General features: G+C 37.8%; 1 protein-coding gene across 1 annotated transcript in view; it reads right to left on the bottom strand.

Annotated features, from left to right (window-relative positions):
• PTPN21 (protein tyrosine phosphatase, non-receptor type 21) overlaps nucleotides 1–21465 on the bottom strand; it is a 36704-nt gene that overhangs the window by 3789 nt on the left and 11450 nt on the right. Inside the window, exons 3-14 of the mRNA XM_009884562.1 lie at nucleotides 20419–20430; nucleotides 19662–19794; nucleotides 17115–17182; nucleotides 16614–16684; nucleotides 15205–15292; nucleotides 14916–15004; nucleotides 12697–12784; nucleotides 10814–10893; nucleotides 9054–9114; nucleotides 8397–8481; nucleotides 4756–6221; nucleotides 2321–2458 (exon numbers count right to left, since the gene is read on the bottom strand). Of these exons, the coding sequence (XP_009882864.1) occupies nucleotides 2321–2458; nucleotides 4756–6221; nucleotides 8397–8481; nucleotides 9054–9114; nucleotides 10814–10893; nucleotides 12697–12784; nucleotides 14916–15004; nucleotides 15205–15292; nucleotides 16614–16684; nucleotides 17115–17182; nucleotides 19662–19794; nucleotides 20419–20430 (2379 nt within the window). The remainder of the gene's footprint in view (nucleotides 1–2320; nucleotides 2459–4755; nucleotides 6222–8396; nucleotides 8482–9053; nucleotides 9115–10813; nucleotides 10894–12696; nucleotides 12785–14915; nucleotides 15005–15204; nucleotides 15293–16613; nucleotides 16685–17114; nucleotides 17183–19661; nucleotides 19795–20418; nucleotides 20431–21465) is intronic.

Genomic DNA, 21465 nt, shown 5'->3' with positions numbered 1-21465 from the left:
TCAATGCTTTTCCAGCTATTAATGTTTTCACACACATACCAGAATAAATTAGAAGCAACCCTAACCAGCAGAATTTTTTTTCAAGTGAAAACTAAGCAGCCTGTTACACTTCATTAGGTCACAAAGACTGTGGATACCACTGGTGAAAGAAAAATTATGTCATAGTTTCTATAAAGACAACCCAGTTGGGCAAAGAAATATTTGACCAAACCAGATAGCTATGCTATACTACAAAAAAGCTCAAATACCTTTGAACAAGAAATACTCATTAATCCTCCTGCTCCATATAAGATGTTACATTACATCATTTGCAAATGTCTCCTTTAACCTTGTAATCCAAAAAAAATTAAGCCAACTTCGTCATTTGGGTGGAGAAAAACTCTAAAAATGTAAACCAAAACACTTGCCTTGGTCAATGAGCTAATAATTCGCTAACAATATTCCATTTTCTTAGGCTGAGGATACTAAACTTTGCATACAGCAGCAAAGCATTTTAGAACCACTGGCTGCAGCTGAGGTATAAACCCAGGATTTTTTCTACTAGTACAATTCAACCTGTTTTATTTAATAAGCTGCTGCTTGCCCCGCACCCCCACCTCCCCCCCACTCCTCCCCAATTTATTCTTTCGAAACCAAGTTCTTTCTAAATCATAAGACACTTCTGGAATTTCAGCATAACTTTGCCAACAATAATTAGAGGAATAATATGTAAGATTTCAGCCAGAAAATTTCATCTATGTCACATGTCCCCAGCCTCTCACAGCAACTGCTCCACGGTATCAGGTCAGAAAAGTGTCTTGTATCAAATAACCGCAACGCCAAATGTTGCAGAGGAAGGGGTAAAACCTCAATCATACGCAATTTGCACATCAATACCTCAACTGTACAAACTCCTTTATTATCTTTAGTCTAACTTTCCTCATAATAACATAAAGTTGAGCAATGAAACAGGCGTTGAAAAAATTTTAAAGTCACCTTCTAAAAAAATATCTGCAGTTTGGGCTGTAAATCCAGGAAAAGATGATGGCTGTAAGTAAGAGGAAATAACCAACACAAGTACTAAATGTAGAACTGTATCTCAATAACACAACGTTAATTTTTTTCCTTTAGCATCTTTAAGGAGTGTCTAAGGACACTTTTTAACACTTTAAGGAGTGTTAAAAAAGAACTTCAACTGTGTTGAAATGGAACAGTTAAATCTCCCTCCTGTGGATCTCACTCCAAGCCTTCAAAATCCAAGACTGAATTTCTATGGTGTGACTTGCAGCTAATTTTCACAGAATCACAGAATGGTCAGGGCTGGAAGGGACCTCTGGAGATCATCTAGTCCAACCCCCAATCCCATTTTCTTGCCCTGTTCCTTAAAACTGTAGCTGGTGAGAGCAGGACTGTTCCTTTAGGTTCTAATCCCTACCCAGTGGTTGTCAACACACTGAGCTAGAAGGGGTCTGCAGCTGAGGATGCACAACCATGCTCAGAACCAGATCCTAAAGAGACCACTGGTCACAGAATGTACAATAATTATCGTAGACCTCGGTGTATCTAGTTTCTCCCTGGTCAGATATGTGATGACAGCACTGTTCTACATAGCCTTCACAGGCTGGATATTGACTGTATTTCACTTTCCTGTACCTATTTAATGATATACGAGGCAGGCTGAAGTATATTTACTGACGTTGTTCACCCTGACACAAGCAGATGGAGTCTTATATTTCTCCAAGAATGATTCTCAAATTGTAGAACCTGATGTCCTCTCAGTGATCTGAGATCTTTTACTGAATTTAAAATTTCTGCAGATCACGTAAGTTCCATCTATATTTTCAGGGATCCACCTGAGGGAAACAGATAAATACAATCTGCACAAGCTGTACCCTGGCAATGCAATTTAACTACAAAATTTATTGTAAAAATTGTATTAATTACTACTAATTACAACTAAGTTCAATCTCACCTCAGAATTTTAATTTTCATATGTTTTCAGTCTGGAAAAACCCCAAATTAAGAGGGAAAACAGAAAGACTTGGCACAAAAATGTATTAGTACATACCAGTTAATTTGCTTCCTATATGTTCAAAGGGTAAACTATTACCTGAATCACTGTCATCTAAAATATTAAAGAAAAATCTGAATTACGCTTATACTTCTAGCAATGGCTTATCAAGCAGAAGTCTCATTCTTCATTTTGTTTCTATTCTCAGTATTTGAGTTACTTTGAACCTGAAGCATTTTAAAGTCAACACAAAGCACCATGCGTATGTATCACATTTTGAAAAATAACTAGTGTAAAGGAGAAATCAAGCATTAAAAAACTTCTACATACCCGTTCATCATTAGTTGCTCTTGTTGATTCTTCCTTCCCCTCATCTGGCAGAGGCATTCTAGTCAAAGCTAGTCCATTTAGGGCAGCTAGCTTTAAAGGCCCTATTTTTTTTGCATCATTTTTATTCTTTTTCATACCCTGCAAAAGAAAAGCTAAAACTTGTAAATATTCTTAAATATCTGACGAAGTTATAAACCCGAAACCAGATGAGTTCCATTAAGCAAAGGATACTTCTTTGACCCCTTCTGCAAACAGCTTTGACCTTTTTTTTTTGATAAGCACTGCAGTGAGAGATTAGGGTGGTGGGACTACATTCCTCCAAGGACACAACACAAGTCTGTCTTCATTCCAGACAGGTTAATGAAACTGCATGAGAATGACAAATATTGTTCTCTCAAAGATCACAACTGAGGGTGTGAGGTGACAACTCTGGATAATTAACATTCTTGGACAGAACTGAAATCACTTCCCAACCCCAAAAACACATAAAAATGATTCCTTACTAGACTATTCAGTTTGCGGGACCTTTTCTTCCCTACAAGCAGGCATAACAATGAGCATATATCTTTCAGATATTTGGATTCAGTTAAATGTTTGACTAAGTTTGCAACAAACTGCACATACAAAAGATGAACACAGAACTGCAGACAGATATGAGCCCTGAACCAGGCCATGAATCTAAATTATCGAAGTTACCATTTGTTATTTGAGAAAAATACTAAAGGGGAATTTTTATGAAAGAATAAATTCAAATGATTTTTTCAAAAAGTGTAAGAAAAAACTTCATCATTCCTGTAGCTGCTAAGTTTGTCTGTGAACAAAAATACACTGAAAATGTGAGTGTATATGCTATTTGAATGATAATCAATGTTTTCAAAAGATAAACGGTGGTAAGGAATAGGAAGACAAAGCTAAGGGAATGAAACCACATTTAAAAGTGAAGTGAACACAAACACAACAGTAGGAGTTCATTGAAAAGCAAAATATGCAAACACTGCTAGGGGCCAGCTTTGTTACTGGGATATTCATGTCAGTATGGAATACAGAAAGGTAATATTCTCGATTATGCAATGGCACTCCTAAATGTTACTGAGCTAGAAAGAATTTTACTGAACACTTTCAGTGAAAAAGTTTTAATATCAATTTCATTTCAAAGGTTGATTTGAACATTTATATAGCTATGAGCAGGAAAAGGCTGACTATGATTTTGGTAGACATGTCAGGTCTGAAAATGTATCTTTTAGAGATCAAAGTGACTATCTAAATGTGAACACAAGGAGAAAGGTATCACCTTTTGTCCCTATATCCACATAACAAATAGGAGGAAGGAGATTTAGAAAAACATATACAATTATAAAAAGAACTGAAGCTGATGAAGATTCATTTCATTGTGTTCAGCTCCATGTATACCAAGTCCAACAGACAAAAAATTGTGAGAGTGGTAACTATTTACATAAACAGCTTTTGCATAGGTTAGCTTTCGCAGCATCAGCTGTAATGGTTACTACAGCAGTAGAAGTTATATAGTAGTTCCACTGCAGTCCAATTTGTGCAGAAAACTATTTGACACTAACTCAGGCAGGCAAAATTAACAACAATCAATTTTGAAAGGCATAATAATAATAAAAATGGTCTTCCTCCATTAACAACTGAAATATGCCACGGACTACATAAAACTGAGCAAAAGTTTAAAACAAAATAAGCGGTAAGGACTGCCAATGAAATCGAACAGTCCCACACAGACCTTGATGTTTCTATAAGGTGGGAATTACAGGGAAGGTGTAGAAACTTGCAGTTGTTGACTATTTATGGCTTTATAAGATTGGAGTAGGAGGGAGAGACATGGCAAGCAAGAAGTACCTCTAGTGGGATAAAAACAGCTTGAAGAGAAGGCAAAAGGAAAGGATATGAAAAGGGGAAGGGATGGAGGAAAGAAGAGAATACAAGGAAAGAATTTATTGTGTAATGTGTCAGGTCTCCCTCCTAGGTCAGAAGAAGAAAGCAAACAAATCAAAAAAAGTAAACATTCAGCTACATCCAAGTTTTCGATGAGAGGAAGATTAGAAAACTGGTAGTGGAATAGAAAGAGTTCCTTCTGTTCCAGATAAGGATAGGTAGGGCAGAATTTGGGATTTAGAACTGACTTTAAATTCACTCGTGCTACAGTTGCCAGCCAGGTTATGTGTATCAGATGGATGGAGGCTGCAGAGCTGGATTTGTGCGGGAGGACTATAAAACAGAACTCAGACATGGCAGAGAAGCGGATAAAAGATAGCTAAGCAAAGTTAATCAGGGAAAACAAAAATAAAGGTAGCTTTTAATTCATGTTTTAAAAGCACCTCAAGTTGATTAAAAAAACCCCAAACCTCAAACAAAACCCCCACACAACTCCTGCTACAGAACAACCCAAAACAAGAGGAATAGTATCCACTTACACCTAGTGGGGGAAGGCCTTCCACAATATTCTTCTTCCCAGACAAAAGATCTGACACAGGTCTCTTCTTTACTGAATCTTTCCTTACTCTGTATCTCCCCGATGTTGTAAGGTCAGATTCCGACATAGATGGAGTAAGCAGTCCGTCCCCTCTTCTCTGTACCTGGCTTTCTACTAGTAAATGAACAGGGCTCATATCTTTCATTCTCTTTTCTGTCTCCGTAATATGTAATTTAGGCTCAAGAATATGCAAAGGGCCAGCAGATGAAGCAACAGAGCTATAAGGGTAGTTCAGTACCGAATCATGAGAATAACCACCCATAACAGATGAAAGTTGGGTTTGGTCTTCAGGGAGAGGAGAAAGACTTGTATTAGCCTTGTTTTCTTCTTCAAATTCTTCTTCTTCCTCACTACTGTGAATCAGCATAGTGGCATCTGAAAGGGTTTTCTTATGATCACAGTTCATGCTTTCTTCTTGCTCACTTTCTTTTTGCTTTGTTCTCTCCACCAGAATGTTGGGCTGTGACCCTTCTGAAATAACTCTTGGAAGAGCCACATCTGCTGCAGAAGCTGACATGGTCCTTTCTTTAATTCTTATTCCTTCAAAGCTGGGAGTCAAGCCTGCTATTTCAATACTGTTCCTCTTCTGCAGCTGAGCATGGCGTGCCGATGTTAGAGGTTCACTGACTTCCTGAAGAGAATGGGCCACAGGCAGGCTGTCTTCCTGAAATGTCTGGACAGAATGGTGCACTCGCCTTGTGATAAGATCTGGATTGCTGCTGCTAATGTAGATATGTCGTGAAAGGTCTGGAGTACTATTTGCAGGTCTTGGGTATGGGTACGGGGGAGGTGGTCGATAGACTTGGGTCTTCATTATATTTGGTGCTGGATACTCCTGAGCCTGGAGCTGCACATTTGTCAACTCAGGCACACTGACTGCCCCAACAACTGGGCGCTTTTCAGCCGGGTAGGGATAGGGGGATTGGCTATGAAAACTGTAGTTCAGGTTAAATGGGTAATGGTTAGACTGTGGGGAAGCAAAGTGAGCATGTTCTCGTATTTCAGGTTGACTGTAAACTAAGGCATCAGGCCTGCTGTAAGCATATGAATTGCTGATGTTAAGATTTCTCATTGAATGACTCTGCCTATCTGTGTGCACCATACCCCTGTTGAGCTGTCTCATCACAGTTTCATAGTCTGGTGTGGGGCGATAAGAAGGTGGTATTAATGCACTATGTCTATGTGATGGGACATAATCAGTTCTGAGGACATCGCTTCCAGTAATGCTTGGGTTAGAGGACATGGGGGAAGGCTGCAAGTAATGCTGTGGATTGTTCAAGGAGTTTGTGCTATGTGCACTATAGACACTACCATTGCGGATCCGACCACTGTAGTCATGAGGGGCTCTATCCAAGCTAGTCTGAGAGTGACAGTAGTATCCATTCTGATTGCTCACAAAGAGGTTATCTGAAAGTAAAGTTCGAGAACAATCTTTATGTCTAAGATATCAAACACAGATACCCTCTATTAAGACATCACTAACCAATGTTTGAGAACTTTCAAAATCTCAGTTATTCTTAGCTGTATATTGAAATGGGAAGGAAAAAACACCCACTACCCCAGCTTTTTTGTTGTTGTTGATACCCAAAGTATGTATACCAGAATAACCTATTAAGTTCATTTAGATGATGCTAATTTCAATTGGAAAACATTGTCTCAGTTTGAGAACGGCTTTCTTCTGTTTGGGATAGGTTTGCTAAGTTTCAGTCCAAGTGAAACAAAATCCATATCACTCTTAAAACACACTAATTGAAAGAACGTACGTCTACACCAGGGGTTGGACCAATCTAATGAGACCAGTTTAAACAGCAAGAAAAAAAAATCAAACAAAAAAGCACCAAAAACCTAAAAACACCCCCACATCAACCAAACAAAAACCAAACAAAACCCCCCTCACTCTTCTTCTCCTCCCAGGCCATAAGCAGATATAGTACCTTTAAATAAATAAATATCAAATTAACTTTTATCCAGAAATTCTGGAGACTGTTTAAACCACCACCATATATTGTTTGCATATTAACATATACCCACTCTGATGGGTAAAGAGAATGATCTAACAGTTTATACATCTGATATACATTTAATAATTTAACCATTACTTCATTGGAGGTACAACTTGTGAAGGTCCAGAAGAGAACAATTCAGTCATTGCTTTAGATGCCTTTCATGATTTAACTCCAGGTTCACCAAAATAATTGCCACACTTACGATAATAAATTTGCTGACAATCAAACATTGTTTTCTTTGTGAAAAAAATTGTTCAAAAATAACACATGTGCAGTAACAAGCATCCAGCAATAATTCCAACACTATCCTGGAAAGAATTCAGCTACATTCTGAATTCATATACCTGTACCTTCATGAACACTTGTGTACCTCTATTTAGATAGAAAATGCACTTATTCCCTTACCAGTGAGTTTTTAGAGTATTTTTTTTATCCAGCTGACTTGTAGGACTGGATGGTCACTACCAAAACTGAGTCAACTTTGCAAAAGATTCGATTAAGCCCTTCAGGGCAGCAACTTTGTTAATTAAAGACACAATGTGTAACAATCAAAAAAAAGAAGGAGAGAAAGGAGCCACGACTCCACTGTAAACCACGTAGATTAGGAGTGTGCATTCCTTGAGAATTCTAGTTAGGGTTTGCTTGGGGTTTTTTTCTTTCCTTTTTTTCATGTGTATACCAATTCCATAACTTGCAGGCTTCCTTACCCTTTGAATTCTCCACCACCTTGTAGTCTAGTGAACTCTGAGAGAAACTTCTCCTTCCTGCATCCCGGGTTTAATAATTTTTTATTTATTTTTTTAATTGTCTGAATTGTCTGGGGGCTCAATTACTCTTTGCAGCTATTAAGATCAATGTTGACAAGGGTCTCACAATGCCATAATGTACCAGTTTGGTACATGAACCAAAAAAATGGTGGTCAGCTTAAACTCACACAAGGCACCCCAGTCTGTATTTGCTGCATATGATATTGTAACTAACTTTGCTCATATCCCACAGGAGAGGATATGGAGGAGAAGCAGCTGAGGGAACTGGGGTTGTTTAACCTGGCGAAAAGGAGACTCAGGGGAGATGTTATCATTTGCTACAACTACCTGAAAGGAGGTTGTAGCGAGGTGGGGGCTGGTCTCTTCTCCCAAGTAACAAGGACAAAAGGAAATCGACTCAAGTTGCACCAGTGGAGGTTTAGATTGGATATTAGGAAAAATTGCTTCACCAAAAGGGTTGTTAAGCATTGGAACAGGCTTTCCAGCGAAGTGGCTGAGTCACCATCCCTGGAGGTATTGAAAAGACATGTAGATGTGGCACTTAGGGACATGGTTTAGTGGTGGTTTTGTCAGTGTTAGGTTGATGGTGGGACTTGATCTTAAAGGTTTTTTCCAACCTAAATGATTCTATGATTCTATTGCACATTGGCTTATATGCCTAGAGTAGCAGCAAGCACTTCAATGAGTGCTGTAGTACAAACCTATCCCACGTTCACCCTATTCAGCTTTAGCCGAAGTTGCTATAAATGAAAATTATAGCTTTTACCTTCTAAAGTTGTGTAGTGTGGTCTTGGATTTAAAGAACTTACCTTGGGAGGATGCATATGGTTCAGTATAATGACCATTGTAATGCAGCTGAGGTGGTGGAGGCATCATATAAGGCTGAGGCTTGGGCTAGGAAAGCAAACATCTTATTGTTAGTTAAAAACTAATGATTTATTTTAAAAATAAGTCTTGAAGATTTTTTTATTTTCCATGTATGATATTATATATAAAATATATAACGTGTAATACACACACACATACACACATACACACATACAAAGCCTTAGTCTTAAACCATTTCTCTACATCTGCAATGTAAGTTTCTCCTGTGAGGTCATGCAAGAAATAATGAAAAAGAAGGAAACAAAACCAAAACCTTACACCACCAACCCAAGACTGTGTCTTGCCATCTGACATCTAGGAGAGACTCCTAGATGAGTCTCCTAGAGAAAGAGCAATCAAACTGAAAATAGAAGTGTTTAAAATATTTTTCATTGCAATTATTTTAATTCCATTATTCAGATATTATGTTTCTGATATTCATTCAGATATTACTGTTTCTGCAAGTCAGAAACCGTTCCTCACATACCAGACTCATCTTTTTCACTGCTCCTTTTCTTTCACTGAAGGAAACTAATGTCTGATTCAAAGTCAATTGAAATCCATAAAAATGCAAATATAAAACTATTTGCTCTCCTTACCATAGACATCCTGGACGAAGACCGCCTTCTAACAGGATTCACTGTAACGGGCTGGGTTTGCCTACAGAAGACAGTTTATGGTGAGAAATGATTCTTAATACCACTAAGATCAATTTCAAACCTTGGAAAGTGCTCCCAAGTTCAGTTAAAAATCACTTTAAATTTCTTGGAGCCAAGCCCTGTGTTAAATAGTCAAATTGTTTGTAAAAATAGTCTGTAAAATTGTTTACAGAATGTAATGTTACAGATGTTACAGGAACTGGAAAGCACGACCATACTGCATGAGTATTCCTATGTTCTAACATTCAAGCTAACGGTAACAAATTTTCACAAGATGTTGGATTGCCTCCAGGAGGTAAGGTTCAGAAACCTTAAGCTCCTTTTTCCCCACCCTACTCTGCACCTGTACTCTGCATCTTGCAGGTGTCAAAAGACAGGAGAATAATACAAATGCAGGAACTGCCAGATTTCAGAAAGAAAGATGATTTTTCAGCTCACCCTTTGGGAAGTGAAGGACGAGAAAGGATTGGAAAGCGTGGAAGGGAAAGAATGAGGGAAGATTTCTGAGAGCCCTCCTCAGGTGGAGAGTCCAGGGAGTCTCTAAAGACAAGGTACGTACAGATAAAGAAAAAAAAAACAACCTGAATTCAATACAGGCATGCATAAGACAGTTTACAGCAGCAGGACCAGATGAGAGGGAATCTTAGAGTAATCTGAAAGGGGTTTTTGAGGACTTCACCTATTAATAAAACCATGTTGTGGTGAAAGGGTTAAAACAAGTAATCCTTGTTGGCATTCAGTACACAACTGCAGAAGTGACATTACTCAGACAGCAATGCACAAGTCCCACAAATGCACTAACTCTACCAATATTTCTTACTCGTCTCAAAAGGCAGCCAGGTTTACAAGCTTATAAGTATGTGGCCTACTTTATTCCAAATTAATAATATTCTTTTAAAATAAATTAGCGTTAAACATACTACCAAGTCATCTGTGGTATCTTTCCACTGGCCTCAGCAAATTTTTGACCAATCCCTCCATAGCTACCTTGTCATGTACAAGAAAGAAGAATGGAACATTTGGGAATGACGTTTTTTATGACAGACTATTCAGTGGGTCTAATTCTCTGTTCTTTGACTGAAGTAACTTAACTGAAGGAAAGCTGTAGCGGTGAAGTAGCTCAAATTCCAGCCCTTGATTTACAAGTTGGAGACCAGCCCATTTAAATCTAATTTGATGAATTGTATTAAATTTACTCTGCACTGGTGCTACTTGAGCTATACAGATTCCATGGATATCCAAACGACCACATACCTCTCAGCTGTCAATCCAGCACATTTCAGGAGTGCTTCACATACACTTCCCGCCCTTTTAAAGGCCTCTAGAGTGTCCTTTCAGAGCAGTTCACCCAAACCCAGGCCAAAATCCCAGTGACTCCAGGAGCTCACAAATATTCTAGCAATAGTAGCCCCCAAAGCAACTGAAGTGTGTCACAACACTGAGATCCAACAGCAGGGGCCAAACACTATTTCTTTTGGTAAGATTTCAGTGTTTAATATTGTCCTCCGTTGTAATGTAGAACATGTTTAAGAAACTGGTGATAAGTATTCTTCTCAAAAAAGATTAATAAAAAAACCACAAGTCATTAATTACTACCATCTAAAAAAGGACAGTAAAGACATTACAGAGGTTATAAAAGATTTCACTTCCCAATGGAACTTTCAAGGGCACCAAGAGTTCTGCTAACATATTCTACTTACAGGCTGCATTTATTTAGTCTGTAAAACTTGTGTCTAGCCACACACATCCTCCACACATATTTTGCTGTTTCCATATCTTCCTGCCAGAAAACAAAACCAAAATTTGCATATTAGGCCAAAATGCATACCTTTCACTTACTTTCAGACAAGCCACTGAAATTTTAAATATTAAATTAGCACTGACTGATTTTGTTTTAATATAACGTCATTACTGTCACCAGGTTTTCCCTAAAACTGTACTTTGTGGGCCTGAACATGCACTCTAGCCTAACAATTTTATTAGATTTATAAAAGTTGAAAGTAGAAGCCTTGCGTTGAAGACACTCTTGTCAGCTGTAACACTAACACAATTTACAGTGTATATATATATATATCATGCCATAAGATTGTCAACAGCTGCCTTCTTGACAAAGGCAACTGGCAAAAGCTACATAAAATTAATTCTGCAAGAAATGCTGTGGCCCATTCCAGCAGAGCTCTAAGACCATGTTTATCTTTAAATGCCACTGATTAAAGGCCACCTAGACTTTAGCAAGCTTTTGACACTGTTTCCCGCAGAAACTGGCTGCTCATGGCTTGGATGGGCATACGCTTCATTGGGTAAAATCTGGCTATATGACTAGGCCTGAAGAGAATGGAACTAAATCCAGTTGGTGGCTGGTCACAAGTGGTGTTCCCCAGGGATCAGTATTGGAGCCTGTTCTCTTTAATATCTTTATCAACAATCTGGACGAGTGGATCGAGTGCACCCTCAGTAAGTTTGCAGACAACACCAAGTTAGGCCGGAGTGTTGATCTGCTTGAGGGTAGGAAGGCTCTACAGAGGGATATGGACAGGCTGGATCAATGGGCCAAGGCCAATGGTATAAGACTCAACAAGGCCAAGTGCTGGGTACTGCACTTGGGTCACAACAACCCCCGTGCGATGCTACAGGCTTGGGGAAGAGTGGCTGGAAAGATGCCTGGTGGAAAAGGACCTGGGGGTATTGGTTGACAGCCGGCTGAATATGAGCCAGCAGTGTGCCCAGGTGGCCAAGAAAGCCAACAGCATCCTGGCATGTATCAGAAATGGTGTGGCCAGTGGGACTCTGTACTCGGCACTGGTGAGGCCGCACCTTGAGTACTGTTTTCAGTTTTGGGCCCCTCACTACAGGAGGGACATTGAGGTTCTGGAGCATGTTCAGAGAATGGCAACAAAGCTGGTGAAGGGTCTAGAGCACGAGTCTTATGAGGAACGGTTGAGAGAACTGGGGTTGTTTAGCCTGGAGAAAAGGAGGCTGAGGGGAAACCTTACCGCTCTCTACAACTACCTGAAAGGACGTTGTAACGAGGTCGGTGTCAGTCTCTTCTCCCAAATAACAGGTGATAGGACAAGAGGAAATGGCCTCAGGTGCACCAGGGGAGGTTTGGATTGGATATTAGGAAAAATTTCTTCACCAAAAGGGTTATCAAGCATTGGAACAGGCTCCCTAGGGGACTAGTTGAGTCACCATCCCTGGAGGTATTTAAAAGACGTGTAGTTGTAGTGCTGAGGGACATGGTTTAGCAGTAACTTGGCAGTGTTAGGTTAATGGAAGAACTTGATGATCTTAAAGGTCTTTTCCAACCAAAACGATTCTATGATTCTATGGGTTAAAGGTAAAAAAAACATGCTAGAAATTTTACTGGATTAAAATGTTTATGAGTACCTGAACCAAACTTGTCAATGTACTCACCATAAAAGATCAGATTTTTAATGCCTTCTCATAGAAAGCTAGCCAGAAACAGTATTATTACTTCTGACTCACTCATACAGTTCAAAGTTTCAAGTTAAATTAGCAGTCTTAATTTGTGTTTTTACTTACTGATGCCTTAGTTAAAAAATAAAAGTAAAAATCTACTTACAGTTTGGAATTGGATTGTCTCTTCTTTGTTTGCCAGCTCTAACGCGAAAAAAGATTTGTTGTGGGACATGTTGGCAATATCATGCCACCTGCAGACAAAAGGGATAGAACAAGGCTGGCAAACTCTGATTTTCAAACCACAGCAAATGCAACTGAAGAACAGAACCACTGCCAAGAACACGGATACAGGACTGAGGACAAATGTAAAGTTCATCAATCTATCTGAACAGGTTCATCACTTCCATGTCCATTAAATGACTGCTGAAAGGAAAATACGTATGCAACTAACTCTTTTGAAGATGTGCAACATGTACAATAATAAGTTTATTACTTGTCTTCCACCTGAAACTCTTTCAAGGGCTATTTTGATTTTTCAAAAAAAGAAAAAAAAAATCAAATTTGGTCAAAACTAGTTCTCAGTAAATTAAAATGTCCTGACTGCTTGAAAGCAAACCATACATTTGGGGGGGGTGGTGGTGGTGGTGGTGGTAAAATCTACATTAAACAAAGCCATTAAAGAATTATTATACATATATTCTAGAACTCTCTTGCATATTGACAGATGAGAAAAAGTTAGATTGCAATACCATATATTTATTCAACAACTTCTTAAATATAAATGTAGTTTGATCCATTAGTATTATGTTAGAGTAAATAAAGCTTATAGTATTGATTTATTAAAACAATATTCTGCAGCGCACAAACACAGGGAAAAAGCATGATCCACATACAGGACTCTCTCTAAAGGTATTTATACAACTTCCATTTTCATTATATAGATGTGGCTGATAGCATTTTCTATAGCTACTCACCATCACATGTGCGAGGTAGAGAAACATTAGTGTCCCCGTTTTGATGTAGAAAAAAGACCCCTCAAATTTAAGGCCTTTGTTCATAGGCACTTATGGATGCAATTATGAAACTACTTGAACCAATCTAAAGCATAACCCAGCCTTTGTAAATTTTATCAGTGGTCATTTGTCTACACTTTTTTGCTACCCGAATACCATGATATACCTATCCCCGATAGAACTGCCCAGAGTTATACAACAAATAAGCAACAGAGCAGAAAACTAGATCCTGGAATCGGAATATGAATACTTTATGATGCTCTCTAATGCGCAACTTTTTTCTTATGTTTACACAAGACACTGCATTCACTAATACTTTGGGAAATTATGTGAAATGCATGGAGAAGGCTTTATTCCTCTCCCCTGTGTGCTTGGAATGTCAGAGAGCAGAGCTGTTGTTGCTTCATTCTGCAAGAAAGCAGAGTAGGACACTTCTACCACTCTAAAGGAACTTGGCATCCGCTCTCCTATTAGCAGCGGAGTTAGAGATTTTTGTGACAGACAGTTAACAGAACTGAATTTATAAATTCTATTAAACAAAACCACTAACAGAAAGAAGCAGAGTTGCTACTTTCTCTAACCCCAGAAATTCACCACAAGTTCTGGTAACTGCTGGACCACAGGACTTCAAGATTCTGTTCATATTCAGGCAAAAATTCAATTCTAGAAGATTAAAATTCACTAAGAATAAAGCCTTTCTTGCTCTAGCAATACCTACGGATTACTAAAACTCATTAAGAAAAATAAAAATCTCGATATGTATTTTTTAAAATTTATTCCAAATTCTGGCCCAAGATGCCCAAGCAACCCCTCTTGAAGTCAGTGGGAACCAGGTAATTTAAAATGAGACTGAATTTTAACTGTTAGATAAGTTACAGGCATGCCTATGTCTACAATTTAACTATCAGAACATTAAATAATAAACTAAACCAATGTATGAATCCAAAATAATGAAACAAATGTTGTCATGTGACTCTCCTCTATTACTTTTATATATACTATATGAACAGAACTCCTGGATAATTTTACAATTGAAAATTTCTAAGTAAATTGATATGTCCATCTCAGGACTTCAGATATTCTATCTGCACAGAATTGCTCCTTTTTGAGTCAGTATATGTTTCGCAATGGAACGTATATTATATGTTATCTCTTAGAATTGATCTGGCTTAAAGACGTTCACCTTGCAGTCAATACATTGAAAAATTCCCATGAACTTCATTGACTACTGTAGCATGATGACTACAAGACTATGTTCTTGTTTATCAAACGATAAATACACATCATATCTAAGAGTCATTCATGCTTGTGACGAACACACATAAAGCGTGAAGTGCACGAAGGTGTTTTAAGAGAGAACAATACTAACCTAAATACAACAGGAGGACGACCGTTTTTGTGTTTCACAAAGATACCATCAAGACATGCTCCAATGAATATGTCACTTCCTTGGCTGTCCTGTAAGAAGTTGCAAAAAATTATGCAAATACAGAAATAAGTCTTTGTAAGTAAAGTTACATGAGAAGCAACTACTTTTACAATTCTGGGGGAGAAAAGGGGTGGTGTGGTTTTTGGCTTTTTTTTTATTTTTGGCAGGAAGTAACCCTTTTTACACAGGGAAAAAAAGCAACTGAGACAAAGATCAAAGCCCTGTTTACCTTTGCAGGATAGGTCTCTTCACCATAGCCCTCCATTCTCTCTACTTCTTGCATATATAACATTTCCGCATCAGGAGGAGTAAGGCCTCTACAAATGAAAACAATGATCAGCTAGTACTGTCAATAAGAAAAAATCATCTTTGTTTTACTCTGACTGACACTGTCAAAGCTTGAAAAGCATCCCCAAGACATCCAGGCAACCATCAACTCATGCTATTTCCATCTGTACCAATGGCTGATATATTTGTCTCAGCCTTTACACTATGATTCTAGTAACTTCTTTCTCTCAGGCAGCTCTAAGGGTAAATAGCAACAAAGACCAGTGACAATTATCATCTCTGATCATGGCAGACAATTATCACATTCTTCTGCAAATCCATCATCGTCAGCATACTTTCTCCCTTTATCAGAATGATTCTTCCGGCACACGTGTTAAAGACCTGAATTTATCCTATTGCAGTATACAAGTTGAGGACCACTATGAAGTTTGATGCTTCACATTTCAGGAAAGAGAGTCTTATTTTCTTAATGCTGATAGTTTTAACTGTAACACTTTGAAAACATGAGAAGGACAAGATCTGTAGGTAAAGGTAGTATTTTTTAAATTAGATTAACTGGCAAAGACAGTTTTCTCACAGATTTGCAGTAGTGCCACTAAAAGCTTGTATTTCCCTCCCTACCTACCTCAGTTGATCTCATAAAAGACATTAACTCTACCTGCAAAATCCTGTCATGCTCATTCTTATGTCTCTCAATATTTTTTCAATCATCATTCTCTCTGTTTCTTTACTTTTGCCTAGTGTCATCCAGATTGTTTTCTTTGCTGAACCTTAACCCTGCAATCTTGTTACAAAAGCATTTCAAAGATAAATGGATTTGAAATTTTCAAACTGTTGTTTTAAAGTAATACATGAAAAAATTAGTCACATAGTCACAAATATTTTTCACTGATGAACTGACAACAGAGAACTTAACTTTCCTTTGTCTTAGACTACTGCATCTTAGCTACCTTTACTTAAGATCATAAGCATTCTGGCAGAGTAACTGTCTCTACACTTCTAGTGCCCTCCGTATCTGCCAGTGTTGTTTATCAAGAAATATCCTTACTGAAGCCACAACTTCATATGAACAAGTTCCAGAAACATTATACAGGTGAAGGCACACTATTTAATTGTGTCCTGTATTCCTAATTTTCAAGCAGAATCTTTTAATTTATTTTAGCGGTCATTCTGTTCTCTTTTCACTTTCATTCAGCAAAAGTTCTTGTGATTTTAATGCAGATTTATCAGTGAAAAACTCATTTAAATGGGAGGTGAAATTAGTCCAACTGCCTTCTTAGATTCCCAACTTCCTGAGCTACTGAAGCAATCACATCAAAATTAAGCAATAAAGAGATTTAGAAATGTTACCTGTACTTCTGATGTAGCAAGGCAACTTTCTGTGTCGCTTCTTCCAATATTTTTTCTTCTTGCAGCCAACCCTTAAGATAAGATACCATTTATAGAATAAAATACCAAAAATTCTACAAAATTAAATGGTTATAGTTTCTTTACACACGTGAATCAACCCTCCACTCTAGTCTTGGAGCTTAGATGCTGTAATATGCACACAAACAAAACCAAAAAGCACAAGTGGTTTTACTCACTTTCCCGTCTCCACCCCAACCTTCTTTTCAGTGTAATATACAACAGAATTGAAAAGATCATGCAACATCTTTGCTTCTGTGTAACATAAGGCATCATTTCTCACTCCAGTCTCAAAGAAAACCTTCACTGAATTTGACAATCTAGGGAGCAGTAAGCTAGATGAATCATTCCATTTTTAATAATGATTTGCAATCTAAAGAAAGATTTGAATTTAAATTTATCGATTTAAGAATTTAAGTTTATCAATTTAAAGTAAGTACTTACCACTGGAAACAAAGCAAATCTTTGTAGAAACTCCTGAGATTCATACTGATCATAGTCTCCAAAATCAGCTAAAAAATAAAAAATTTCTTGGATTCAAACATTTGTAACAAAATGATTCAATACCCGATTAATTGCAGGAGGATCTCCAAGTAGCAAATCTCCATCCTATTGAACTACGATCTGAAAGTAAAACAATGGAACAAACTAACCAGTAATGTTTATGAAGAGGTAAAGTAAAAACATATCCCATCTTTTTACTTTGTTCAGAAAAATTTCTAACACTCCTTACAGATAGGAAAGGAAAAGAAATGATAAAACAATCAGAGTGCTGTTCCAAGTTCCTTAGTTCCTTGGGGTTTTATTTGTTTGGTTTTTTTAAGCACAGAACAGTTGAGGTTGGAAAGGGCCTCTGCAGATCTAGCCCTAAGCAGGGTCAGCTACAGCAGATTGTCTCAGAGCTTTCTCCAGTCAAGTTTTAAACACAGAGGATGGAGACTTTACAACTTCTCCGGGCAACCTGCTCCAGTGTCTCACTGCCCTCACAACAGAAAACTTTTACTATGTTTAAACGAAATTTCCTGTACTTCAATTTGTGCTCATTGCCTGAAAAAAGTCTGGCTCCATCTTCTTCACTCCCTCATGCCAGATACTTAATTACTTGCAGTTTAGAGCTGGCAGACTGCTCTAACTTGCAGCTGGGCTCAAACACTGCACAGAGAAGCTGGAGCACCCTTCTGCTCTCAAGCCTTCTACAGCTCCCTGCACATGCAGAAAAAGTGGGACCTAGAAGCCTTCCCAGATTCAAGAGACGTGCTCAGAAGGGACTTAATAACAGTTTTGATTTTAATAACAGTTTTGATTTTATTTCATGCCAAAAGGCATCCCAAGGAATTTGCCTCCTCTTCTGTTTCCAGGAAAAAAAAACAGCCAATGTTTCAAACGAGAAATAAACCAGTCTAAATTGGAAAAGTTATGTATCAGTCTCACAGGAGAAAGTGAGGAACAGCAGTCTGTATGGAATGGCTGTTCCCAAAAATATAAACACAGTCCCCAAGTATACAGATCCTATTTACATTACCACAGATTCTCATCCATAACGGTATAACTTTGGAGATATTTAGGAACCAACCTTGTATTAAGCATTAACAATTAATATGCAAGTTATTTATGATGAAAGGGGAGAACTTCTTGCGACACGCTACACCAACACAGCACTTCAGATAAAGCAGTGTTTAGAATTCTTGAAACCAGTTCACTCAAAACAGCGAACAACTGCTTCTGTTCGTTCACCAGCTAAAACTAACTAACCTACCTGGTATAAGCTCCTTCAGTCATTGGAGCACATTAACTGAGAAACTGCTTTTTTTCCAAGTTGTTTTTTCACTGTTATCAACACATACAGTTTCCTTCTTATACAAGACTGAAAAAGGAATGTGAAAGCTAAAAGGATAAGTATTTTCCAACTGGAAAGAGGATTATATTGAAAGATTTCTATAAACAACTCACTGAGCAGAGATACTTACACTGCCCAAAAATATGAAAATAACAAAGCAAGATTTTGTCAGTTGAAGACCATTAAATCCTGGCTTGGATTAAACAGATTCACTGTTATATAAACAAGGTACTAATATAATTCACCCTACTCCACTGCTAGCCACATTTTCTAAAAACATCATCATTGCCTGTAACGTGATACTACCAACACATATAATGAAAAAAGACAAAAAACCTTAAGTTGTATGTACTGCCAATGATTTTAAGTCCTTCTCAATTTTGGCAGTTTTACAATTGCTGTTAGATATACTGGAGTGGCATTAACTGTGAAGCAATATACAAACACACTAAACAAAGCTGTTGCCATTAAAAACTTTTATTTTGAGAGATTTAAGATTGAACAAGCATGTTAGCAGGGAACACCAGACATGATCAGTGCAGACAGACTCAGGACCGGTGATTCTCTGGTGTATACTCTATCCCATCTGACCCCAGTTAGGAAAAATAAAGCAGCCATTTTCATGTAGGTATCACAGAAATGGGTCTTCAGGAGCAATTTGAACATAAGAATTGTTAACAGTCTTGCACATTAACTGGAAATAATCTTAGGTGTTAGGATATTTGGGAGAAAAGGAAGAGATACAAGTATTACTGTACATTCAAATCTGCTTATTTACTACAACATGTCTCTTTCTCTTGTTATCATGTCTGAATAAAAAGTCTTCATTAACAGAAACAGATGAAAGGTCTGTCGATGTAAGCAGATGACTAAAGCCTTTGCCCCCAAGGGAACTCCAATGTCTGATTCAAACCCAACTCCTGAAAATATGTGTTAGATACAGCTCTGAGGACCGCACAGAAATACCAGCAAGTTCAGGGCCACTGATCCCACTGTCCCCCCTCCTCAGCCCATATGCTAAATTTCCAAGGAGCAAGTTGTTCATAACTTACTGAATTGGGTCTTCCAGTGATAAATAGAAAACATGCAATATAAAATACATCACCAAAGTTTCTAATGCAACATTAGCGGATTGGCACAATTGCCTTACTTACCCTGAACAGCTAAACCAGCCAGATGTATTGCTTGTTCCAGTGTGCAAGGAATGTTGCCCTCCAAGATATCTTTCTTTAATTGCAAATAATACTGATACCTACATAGGAAAAAAGAAAAATCTAACATGGGTTTCTTAATTTAAACAGAGTGCAGATGAATATGTCTGCATTCCCCATTCCTCTCTGCATTCCCTAGTTTGTGTGGGGAGTAGTCTTCCTCATCATTCGGACCCACTATTTCATGTCCAGCTGAATCTTAAGAGCGTTCAATGTTGGGGAATCCACCAATATCATTTGCTTAAACATGCTCAATCTCATTTATGTTGAAAAGGCATGAAAAAAATCCACAGATTTCTGGAAGTAATCCAGACTCTCAGTAGCATACATCAAAGCAAGCACCATCCTCTAGGACTTGAGTATAAGGTTGGCACATAAATTCCTGCTTTCTACACAGCAGCACACTGCAAAATTGCTGTTAAAGCTCCAGCATAAACATCATATTTTTAAAATCAATTCCAGAGAAGAGTATTCAAGGTTTTTCAGGCAATTAGCTATTCAATTGACACCATGACATTTACCTTACTCTAAGGCATCCTAGTATAGCAACACACAGACTCTAAACCAAAGATGTATTAAAAAAAAAAAAAAAAGAAAAAAGAAAGACCACTAGAATGACTTTTTAAGCCAGTAAAATTGCTGACAAAAAGCCCAAAACTTCAGAGTTTTCAGAAAGAAAATAATCTTACAGAAATTACACATAAAACAAAAACTAAGGCTGCCAGGCATTGAGCAATATATTACACCACCAGTGTCTGCACCAAGAGGCTTACCTCCCTGAAAAACTTCCACACTACAATTAGTGGGCAATGTGTCTGGCAAAGTATTTTAGCATCAGAGCATATAAAGACAGTTTCATGTAACCACAGAATAAATTAAGCTGGAAACGACCTCTGAGTAATCATCTGGTTCAACTCCCTGCTCAAAGCAGGGCCAACTTGATGTTACCAGCTTAAACGGGCTAATTAATGCAAGCGCTTATTTCTGAAAAAGACAATCCAGTTACTGGTTTTGTAGTCATTTGCCTGTTGAAAATAATAATTAAATCAGAACAACTATACACATTAAGACACTAGAAGCCAATGTATAGGCCCATAGGAATAACTGGCCAGTATGTATGCTCAATTTTACTTTTTCCCTGCAGTCAGCACCACTTATGTGATGTTCCCCATATTCACAGTAGAAATGGATATATGATATCAAAGCTAACATCCATCTTCATTGCCCGGTAATACACAAAAGAATCACAAGCTGAAGCTTAGCCTGTAGTTTGCCCATGTATTGTACTGAAAGTACAGAAAGTACAGAAAGTACAGAAAGTACTGAAAGTACTGAAAGCAAAATAAGGGAAAGCATGGCTCAATAAAATCCTGCATGTGCAGGGTGGACATCCCCAAAAGCAACATAAGGCTCTTCAGAATAAAAAAAAAAAAAAAGGAGACAAACATGAAGGGACTAAAACAATTAAAAGTCCGACCATGCAAGTATACCTATTACTGAAAACAGGTTTGAATAGATTCCTAAGATCACCAAAAAGGTAGCTGTTTGCTTAGTTATCACATTTTTTAAATATTCGAAAGGGAAATAAATACACAGTTTGAATACAAATTCTGCCTAAAGTAATAATTTCCATTTCTATAGAGGTGGAGGAGAGGAAAGTAGACAATTTTTAAATAAACTATACATTTCAGAATGCTGAAAGCAAAATTATAGACACATGTATGAAGTTTACCTGGTAATCTCCTGC

Source organism: Charadrius vociferus, unplaced genomic scaffold (genome assembly GCF_000708025.1).
Source record: "Charadrius vociferus isolate BGI_N301 unplaced genomic scaffold, ASM70802v2 scaffold300, whole genome shotgun sequence".
NCBI lineage: Eukaryota > Metazoa > Chordata > Aves > Charadriiformes > Charadriidae > Charadrius > Charadrius vociferus.
The sequence above is the reverse complement of the archived record's forward strand: the minus strand, read 5'-3'. Positions and strand labels throughout refer to the sequence as shown.